Source organism: Cryptomeria japonica, chromosome 2, assembly GCF_030272615.1.
Source record: "Cryptomeria japonica chromosome 2, Sugi_1.0, whole genome shotgun sequence".
Taxonomy (NCBI): domain Eukaryota; kingdom Viridiplantae; phylum Streptophyta; class Pinopsida; order Cupressales; family Cupressaceae; genus Cryptomeria; species Cryptomeria japonica.
The window spans coordinates 34,791,317-34,801,677 of NC_081406.1; the positions used below are offsets into that span (position 1 = coordinate 34,791,317).

Here is a 10,361-nt window from a genome sequence, read left to right on the forward strand (position 1 = left end):
AAGACAGGTAGCTATGTACATCTATATAAATATAACTTTACTCAACAACATAAATTGTCAAAACTGTTTGGAAGGCTCACCATCCTGGAACAATAACTTAAATTCAATTTATTAATTTTTTTTTTACCAAAACTGTGTGGAAGACTCACCAAACTGGAATAAGAGTTTAATTTCAATTCATTTAAAGAAGATAAATTGCCAAAACTGTCTGGAAGACTCATTAAGCTCATTAAGCTGGAACACCCAAATAAATTCAACTCATTTAAAGAAAATAAATTGCCAAAACTGTCTGGGTGAAAAATAAATTGCCAAAACTGTCTGGAAGACTCACCCAACTAGAAGAATCCAATATAGTCCACTCATTTAAAGAAAACAAATTTACAAAATTGTCTGAAAGGTTCACCAAAAATTGTGACTTTTTCAAAACAGGTAGGTTCCCAATAGTTTCAGGCAGGTTATCAAACCCTCTACAAATAAGCAATGTTAGAGAACGCAAAGATCGAATTTGGAAAAGATGGTGGTAAGATTTAACTAACGTAGCACCTTGCACAAGCTTATATTTCAATGAAGATGGGATGATGTCCTAGAACTGCAAAAACAATGTCATTGTTTCGAATTAGCAGTGTTCTGGGAAAATTATAAATAAATCTAGAAATTTGTTTGACAAAATTAAAAAAATAAGGCAGAGTTTGTAGATTTTGCCTCACAAAATTCATCGTATGCATCGGACTTCAAAATGAAAACTGCTAATCTCGGGTGTTTGGTGACGTCCATCCATGAGTAATCATAGATGTCAAGGAAGAGAAACCTTAGATTTTCAAAGGGACTTTTACATTCTCCATTTATTGTTCCTCTTCTGTCCAAGATCAAAACTCTTAAACATCTCTTCATTAAGTTGAGATGACTCACTTCTAGCTCGAATGATTCATAAAGAGCAATCCCTTTTGTTTTCTTTATTCTCTGCAAAAATGTTTGTAGTTGAAATGTACATTTAAATATAGAACAATAAACATATGAGGATATCAAAAGATATCGGATTAGTAAGTCTTTTATATATATAGATATAGATATAATTTCAGAAAACATACCTTTACATCTTGGAGAACATGAGTGGGAGATTGTAGGTTGGTGATTCTCTCCCCATCTGGTGGCAACATTCTCCCTCATACTTGCACTATATCATGAACATTCACCCTGCCCTCATTTGTACCATTTACAAGTGCAGTGCTTTGAAGATCTTCAAACTCTGTCTCTCCAACACTATAGGCCACCTGGTCCCACTCGCTATTAGAAAAGAAAAACACTATGTCAAGAAATGCCTCTTTCTACCATACGCTCACTTAAGTCATCCTCTTCTCCTTGTAGCAGCTCTGACTTGAGATTTTCAACATCATCTCTACAAGCTGCCACACTCTGACCATGACTATGCTCGCATAGTCTCCCTCCTGCCAATTTTAGAACCAGTGGAATTCCTTGGCATATTTGAAGGAGGCTTTTAATATCTATGGTGGGATCAAAGCTTGCTTGGTCACTGCCTAAAGTGAACACAGGCAAGAGTTTTTGTGCTTCTTGTGCGGAAGAGAAGGTACCTGATAAGAACAGCGTTCAATTCTTGCTTGCACAATTGTTGGAGTCTCGTTCAGGTTTCTGGTTGTTACAAGAATCCTGCTCTGTGGTGGAAGGGATGCAGGTCACTTATAGGCAAAAGCTTTTTCAGGTCATTGTCAACAAAAATGAAGATAGCTTTAGAGGAGTATTCTTTAAAATCTTTGGACAATTCTTCTCGACCTTCATTCAAACTCTTCAACTATATATTACAGTATAAAGGTCTTAAAATTTGTTGTTGCAGCAATTCAAGACCAGCCTTTGAACAATTCTGTTTTATATCAATTCTGCAATATTTGTAGTTTTTGAGGTCCAACTTGCTGAAAACGGTTCTGACTAAAGTTGTCTTTCCTATCCCATCTTGTCCATAAATAACCACCACTTTCAAGAAAGTCAGCCACACAATTTCTGGCTTCTTCAATACCAACTACAAACCCAATATGAATTTCTTAGAAATCATATTTAAATTAAAAAAACTGGAGAATAATTACACATACACAGAATTTGTTTTGAGTATCCTATACTAGGTAAATTACAATTTTTAATTATCTTTTGAGGATTTTTTAGATTTTATTTCGAAAGTTTACAATATTCTATACCTAATAAAGATTTCCAAATACAATATGCCAATAAGATCGGATCAGTGGAGGAATTATTTTTTTTGGAACAAATTGATTTCAAGATTTTACTACGGCAAAGATTCTTTTCTTAATATTATATTTTGTTTTTCTGATGTAGCATAATGTTTAAATAAAAGCCCAAATAGAACAGAAATTAGTACCTCTTGAGGAGTTCTCCCTTGGGAGGGAGGTAACACAACTGGAATCCTGTTCAAAACAGCAATTATCGCTTCCAATGAGAGTTTTTGGTACTCATGCCCAAGTTCTGCTTGTAATCTCCCTATATCTTCAGCGGCTACCGGAGCAGTGAAAAATCTATTTAACCATCAAAAGTAAATAAAGATTCATCATTATAGAACAGTTGAAATAAGTAAATCACATAACAAAGAAAAATTCACATTGCATGAATTGGATTTACTTGGAAAGCGCATGAGATCCCATTTGAGATACACAGACGAGGGAGCCTTGTACAATGAATTGAAGGACCCGATTCAGCTTCTCTTGAGCCAAATCCAAATGATCATTCAACTGCTTGATGTATTTTGCAAGATTAGACATGTAAATGAAGAGCTGTATAAATTCCTCTCTATTGGAAGAAATCTGTTCAATTCGTTCCAACACAAAACCTACAACTGAAAGCGCTATTCCCACCCACTGAATATGTGCTCCTTGATTTGCTATATCCATCACCAATTTCCGTGTTTCATGGTTAAGCTTTGGCATAATGTCTCTCTGCAGGCAAGAAACATTGATAGATAGTCTTAGACTTGTAATTTCAGTCCACGTTAATACTTTGTTCTTAAAGCATGGATCAAAAAGTTTAATGATAAGGAAATGAATTGCATCGATTAAAATACTTTTCAAAAAAATTGGTTGAATACCTTGCATATATGTCTCTCAGATCGCTTCAATACTTTCTCCAATAAACCACCACTAGAATTGATAGAAGAACCCACCCGATTTGTCTTGGCAAGAAGGGCAATTGAATTAACTCTTCCCTCTTGAATGGCATTTAAGATCTGTTCAATGTAAGAAATCAATTCATCAATGTAGCTCATCTCTTCCACTGCAACGATTTTATTGATAACATCTTGATAATCTTGCTGGGAAGGAGAGAATGAAGAGCAGCAGTAAGTCTTGCCCATTTTTCTCTTACTCAGCTTATGAAAGAGGGAATCGGGTTAATGAAATTGAACAAAGATAGGACTGAAAACAGATTGCGCAGAATGCCTACAGATGAGTTTGTTCCCCAGCTTGACAGCCTTTTATAGTGAAAATGGGTACAGCGAAAAGTAATAAGCATATGAAAATGGGTACCGTAAAAAGAAATAAGATCGGAATATGTTATGAAAATAGATAGTCAAAAAGAAGATAATGGGAATCAATTTTTTTTTTCCTTGCCTGAGCTATAAAGGAGGCCACAAGAGCATCTTTGTACAGCTGATGTAAATGAAATTGACGTAGATAGGACTGAAAACAGATTGCTCATAATCTCTACAGATGATTTTGTTTCCGAAAAAGAAAAAGAAGATTTGGAATATCAAAATGGGTCCAGTCACAAAGGAAAAGAGGACAAGAATCAATTATTTTTATCATGCATGAGCTGTAAAGGAAGGCGCAAAGCATCTTTCTACAGCTGATGTAAAAGCGATTACACTTTCACTATCGTTTGTGGCGTGGTAAGGATGAGTCCAAGAGCAAACGTGGGAGATGAAGGCATCTATTTTCACCTTTAATAGACACCCAGGTAATGAGGGCTCTAGCTATTCTGGTTCCAAAACGGTACTGTTGTACGATTACTTTCAGTGTTATAGAGATAGTGGGAGACATAGTAAATAACAGATTTCGATATAATTCGATAGAATAGTTGCATCCGCTGTCTTCTACTGTCTGCATAATAAGAAAGTAATTGTGTGTACAGCAGTACCGTTTTGCATCCAGAATAATTGCGTCGGTGTTACTCTATTATTTTGTCAATAGTCAAAATTTTATCTTTGGTAAATTAAAGCGTAATTAATGTTGCCTTCCCAAATTCGATACGTTTCATTCATAATTATGAAGCGGTCTTACTTGTCTTGTTTCAGTGAATCTATATGTTGAATCCGTGTCTCAGTTTAGAGTTCAAAGTTCACCTGGCGCCTTTATGTATCCCACGACTTTGTTTGTTGTTAAGGGGCGAGCGTAAGTATGTTAGGTCAATTTTGAACTTGAAACATTGAACCCTTCTTGTCCGGATCAAGGTTTGAGGTTCATCTTTGTGTTCATCTAAAAGACTTCGTTCGCTCCTAGTTCAGTTTTGTGTTGAGCCGCGAGGTGGTATTTTGCACTTCAAGGCCCCTTCATTATTGTTCTCTCATGTTGAACTTGCACCTTTGAACTTTTTGTTAAATGGTTCACGGTTCAAAAGTTCATTGCAAGTTGGCTCTAGAAATATAACAAGGCGAGGCAAGTTAATGAAAAGTGGCGCAGAAAAAAGAATATTCTGAGCATGTCAAGTTTGAAAATTTTAATTATGGAAAGTAATCATGAAAGCTCGAGCCGCTTGTGTGGAAGTGATTTGTAATAAAAGTGGTTGTCAGAATCCCATCAAATCGAGAGTTCCTTCACATGATTGTATGAGTTGTTAAGAAGCATGCGTAAGTTTTCTATAGATTTTCTTACCTTTAATATGCAAACCCTTAAGTTGTAATTTAGTAGCTTCTTATTGTTGGAGAAGCGAGGAGCGCTGAAGGTAATTATAGCTCCATAATTCTGAGGGTTACAGAGATTTCATGACAGTAACAGGTGAGTTTTGATTATCCCTTTCCTGTTGTGTTACTTGCTTAGAAAGCCATTGTAGTGAAATCTTTGTTTTGGGTAGAATTTTGTCCTTGTTTTGAAATTGTTTGATGAATGTAAGAGCAATTGTCATGAGGCCAACCTTGCAAAAACTTGGTCGTACGTCATGTTTAGTGAGTACACTTCCAGAGCTAGGAGATACTTCTTTGGCTCTGGCTGACTTGGGAGATTTTCTGGAGAGAATGGGAAACCCAAATGGTAATTCAATGATGGGAAAGATTGTTAAGAATGGATTGATTGAAGTTGTTACATTCCCCACTACTGCCCCTTACCCCGAATTGGTTATGGAATACATGAGAAGATATGATGCGGACAATAGGTATTAGAACCAGTAGTGGTGAGGTGTTGGTGAAAATTGATAGGAAAACAGTGATGGCCGCCATGGGCATTCCCCATAAGGATCCGTATGAGGACTGGTCTATTGGTACTTCATATGCATTTTTCTCTGAGAAAAAGGGCACCTACAAGAACGTCATTGCCAAGAATTGACTCCTTAAGTTGCAGAAAGGAGGTTCCAGGTTACCCAGACCTCTCACAAGAGAGCATTTCATAACAAAGGTGTGAGATATTGTAGCTCTGTTGAATAGACTTAAAGGGAATGCACATGCTTTCTATTGGGAAGATTGGATGTATTTTTACATTCAAGTGTTGTTGGATATTGAAAAATATCTAGACAGGGCATAGGTTATCATCGATAGACTTCATGAGGGTCTGCATAATTTTGTCGGTATGACCAGTTTCTATATGTCTTCTTATCTATTTTATATTCTTGCTTGTACCAGAGAATGGCAAGGGTTGCATCATGAACCCTAGGTCGATGACATGAAAGTTTATGAGTATTACCCACACTTGCGACAACAAAAGAATGTTGAGAATTTTACAAGATGGAATGATGTCTTTGTAGGCAAACTTGTCTTTGAGTTGCAGGGAAATGTGAATGAGAAGATGTCAGCCGAAGCCATGGAATTAGTCAACATATATGGAAGCTACTACATCCAATTCTCCAGATTTAGCTACATTAGAGTGGGGGGCTTTTAAGGTGAACCGTTTAAATTGCCCAGGTATGCCCTAGACAACCATGTGCTTATTGAAGTTTGTAGACAGCTTGCCCACATAGATAAGAAATTAAAGGAAAAAAGTCTTCGCTAACCATGTCTTCAATAGGAATGGTGATGGGAACCACACTGCGTTTTTTGCTAATAGAAGTCTTTAGCCATCTGGGAGCACTGGAGGAAACTTTGGGTGGAGCCGTCTGATAGCTTGGAGGAACAACAATGGTCATGGTGCCTATCGGGTCCTAGTCTTCTTCAGGTTCTTTTTCCTTGTCCATATCTTGAATTGCGGGATCATTCGACACCTGTTCATCCATGGTTACCCGAGTCCCTTCGCCTAAGTCTAGGTCAACAACAATCTGGTCCATCGTAGGTTTTTTGCTTTCCTTTTTGCTCTTTGAGTGTGTGACTCAAACCAATGAGGGATTCAATGGAGATTTCCTTGACCTTTTACTCCCAACTTCTTTTGCCTTTCATCTTGTGGCACCTGCAATATCAACAATCATAATAGAGGAAGAAGTGGGAAACTAAGTAGCAACATGAAGTTGACCAATTGTTTCCACTTTAGGAGCGAATCTACGGTCCCTTAACCACTTCTGTGTTCTCCTTATGACATTAAAGGACTTAGTCTTAATACTTTCTTCTTCTCTTCTGTCCCAATTGGTTTCAGGAATTGGTTGCCCTTGAACTCTCTCATTGAACTCAGGGTCCAACATATCTTCACTCTCTTCCTCCCGTACTCCTGAAATATTTATTGACAATCCCATTGTAACTATTTGTTACAAGATGAACCTTGACCACAGTCTTCTTCTGACCTCCAATTCATCATAACAATTTTTCCAATAGTCTTCTAATTGGGGTTCATGTCAGAAATCTGCATCAACATTCAAATGCTCAATTGCATATCATGTACTGTCAAACTTACGTTTGGCAATGTAGGGCTGCAAGTTCAAGTTTTTCCAGTTGAACTTGGCCATTATAGTTGCAAATATGTTTCCGATGCTCTGAACCTAGAATTAGAATTCAAGAAATTGAACTTGTAGCCTTACGTTGCTAGATGTAAGTTTGACAGTACATGATATGCAATTGAGCATTTGAATGTTGATGCAGATTTCCGACATGGACCCCAATTAGAAGACTATTGGGAAAATTGTTATGATGAATTGGAGGTCAGAAGAAGACTGTGGTCAAGGTTCATCTTGCAACAAATAGTTACAATGGGATTGTCAATAAATATTTTAGGAGTACGGGAGGAAGAGAGTGAAGATGTGTTGGACCCCGAGTTTAATGAGAGAGTTCAAGGGCAACCGATTCCTGAAATCAATTGGGACATAAGAGAGGAAGAAATTATTTAGACTAAGTCCTTTAATGTCATAAGGAGAATAGAGAAGTGGTTGGGGAACCGTAGATTCGCTCCTAAAGTGGAAACAATTGGTCAACTTCATGTTGCTACTCAGTTTCCCACTTCTTCCTCTATTATGATTATATTGCAGGTGCCACAAGACGAAAGGCAAAAGAAGTCGGGAGTAAAAGGTCAAGGAAATCTCCATTAAATCCCTTGTCAGCTCAAGTCACACAGTCAAAGAGAAAAAAGGAAATCAGGAAACCTACGGTGGACCAGATTGTTGTTGACCTATACTTAGGCAAAGAGACTCAGGTAACCATGGATGAACAGGTGCCGAATGATCTCGTAGTTCAAGATATGGACAAACAAAAATAACCTGAAGAAGACCAGAACCTGATAGGCATCATGACCATTATTGTTCCTCCAAGCTATCAAACACCTCCATCGAAAGTTTTCTCCAGTGCTCCCAGATGGCTAGAGACTTCTCTTAGCAAAAAACGCAGTGTGGTTCCCATCACCATTCCCATTGAAGACATAGTTAGAAAATGCCTTGGGAAAACATCTGTCCAAAAATATTAAAATGGAGGCTATGATAGATATTGATGATAACGAAGGGCACTGGGTAGCAGAAGTGGGTAGGCCCATCTCAGATAAAGATGCAAAAAATGCCACTGAAAAAGATTATGTTGTTGAAAATATTCATCTAGGAGTTGCTTCAAGGTTTGCGGATGCTAAGAATTTGGATTCCTCTGCCAAAAGGATGATATCCAAAACTTGGAAGGACGAAAAGGACAAACAAGAGTTGAAGCAGATTGTCAAACAGATGATGGAATATATTAATGTCATACATAGCCTGAATCCTCAGCCTCTGTCACAAATGTCACTATCCTTTGATCTGAAATCACTAGTGAACCTGAAGCTACTAGATCAAGTTCAAAGGAACTGCATGATAGTTGACTGAAATTTTTAATAAATGACTTGAGTCCATAGCACATCAAGGCATAGATTACATTGATAATTTGATAAAAGTGTTTGGGGATGTTGTGGTTGTAAGTAAGGAGATGGAATTGGAAGCCTTAGCATGGGAGAAAGAAAAGAATAAATGGGTAGCAGTATTGACACAAATGAATGATGTGCAAAGGTTTGGAGTTACGAAATTTCTTGTCGAGAGGCCTGTGGATGGTTTAGATGCTAACATGTTGTATGTGGCAAAGAAAAATATTGAATGGAGGAACTCAATCATCAAACAAAGCCATGAAGAATCCATCAAATTGTTTAAGGAGTTAAAAGAAATTGTTAACATAATGCAAAAAGATCTGAAGTGCATTGATATACAACTTTGGAAGGATTGTGGACAAACTATCGAAGATGCAACAGAAATGATCAAAGCCTTCAAGGAAAGAGTGCAGTTCATCAAAGACACGAACTGATGATTTCTCTCAAATAGCAAGGATTGCATCTATGTTGACAGTTCTCTTTGATCATCTGAAAGCACGTAAGATAAAAGTCTTGTAGGTAAGCAAGGACAAAGAGGTATGGAAACAACACATTATACATATTGGGCTTCCTCATTATCAGCTTGTCCTCAACTTCTCGGCGACACACCTGGAGTGGCGCAACATACGTGGCACCTTAGCAAAGTAGGATAAGCAAGCAGATTCTTTGGCTACGTTAGAATCTTGATCATGCCACCAACGAATCGTCACCCTGTTCGCGACTCTCAGTCAATTATCTTTTTTTAGTTATGTTAGTTATAGGTAGGACTATTTCTTTAACTCTAGAATAGAGTTAAAACTTATTTCTGGATACTCTTAAAAAGACTATAAGCCTAGAGGCTATTTATGTAACTAAGGAAGATATTTCAAAGGTCCGAAAAACTTTGAGTGAAATTAGCAAACTTTGTTTCTTTTTAGCATGTTGTGGATTTTTAGTGAAGATATTTTTATCTGTGAATGAAATGATACATTTTTTACAGCCTTCAAATCTGTGTGTTTGAATGTGGAAAATAAATCTCTATTGGGATATATGTGTATGTGCAGAATATGTTACTTCTTTGATTATCCACTTTTCATAAGTTTGTGAATGAATCTGATAAATAAATCCACTGTTAACTTTTGTTTGGATATTATGACCCCCCTTGTCCTTTAATTCATGAGAGAGACTCGATCAGAGTCCATGATATTTTGATTTCATTATTAAGCGTAGTTATATAAAATGAAATTGATCTGATTGTAATTCAAGCTTCCTTTACACCTAGAAGACAAGCCAAAAGTAGAACTCCTTCCCCTTCTGCTCCATCTCGTGTATCTCCTATTTGTCAAGCCCTAATATTAGATGGTGTTGCTTTACCCAGTGTAATTAACCCCACACCTCTTAATATCTTTATTCCAATGGTCGTTAACAATCCTTGGGGACCTGCAATAGGACCATTAAATCTTGGTCTTAATTTGAATGCTTTACCTAAAGGAGCAAGGAATCATTTGCCCAAGTTTAGTGGTGTTATGAAGGTCTCAGTTGATGAGCATTTAAATGCATTTAATGTTGCATGTGGTGTGATAGTCATCCAACATGAAGATGTGGTAGTGAGACTGTTTGTGCAGACATTAACCGAGACAGCGGTGGATTGGTTCTACCACTTGCCAAATGGTGCAATCACAAATTGGAAAGATTTGAAAAGTAGGTTTGAGGCTAGGTTTAAGGTGGCTAAAGATGAACATTCCCTTTTATCCCAATTGGACCAATTAAAGAAATAGATTCCTGAGTCTATGAGAGATTTTGTGGCTAGGTTTGATAAAATTCCTCCAAATCAGAAGATTTCAGATGACAATCTGAAATGTTTTTTTATAAATTCCATGCCTTCAGAAATAAGTTTCTTCATTCAGAGATAAAGAGTAGCAACTC

General features: G+C 37.2%; 1 protein-coding gene across 2 annotated transcripts; it reads right to left on the reverse strand.

Annotated features, from left to right (window-relative positions):
- Positions 1-237: 237 nt before the first annotated feature.
- LOC131047408 (uncharacterized) lies at positions 238-3,522 on the reverse strand. 2 transcript variants are annotated; one of them, XM_057981295.2, is made up of 6 exons: positions 3,107-3,522; positions 2,644-2,957; positions 2,387-2,540; positions 1,089-2,032; positions 708-960; positions 238-589 (listed from the first exon to the last, which is right to left on the reverse strand). In XM_057981295.2, exons 1-4 carry the CDS (start codon positions 3,368-3,370, stop codon positions 1,808-1,810), a joined length of 957 nt encoding a protein of 318 aa, XP_057837278.2. In that variant the 5' UTR covers positions 3,371-3,522; the 3' UTR covers positions 238-589; positions 708-960; positions 1,089-1,807. The 2 variants fall into 2 exon arrangements, with proteins under 2 accessions (XP_057837278.2, XP_057837277.2); XM_057981294.2 differs by having other exon boundaries at positions 238-960.
- Positions 3,523-10,361: the final 6,839 nt, after the last annotated feature.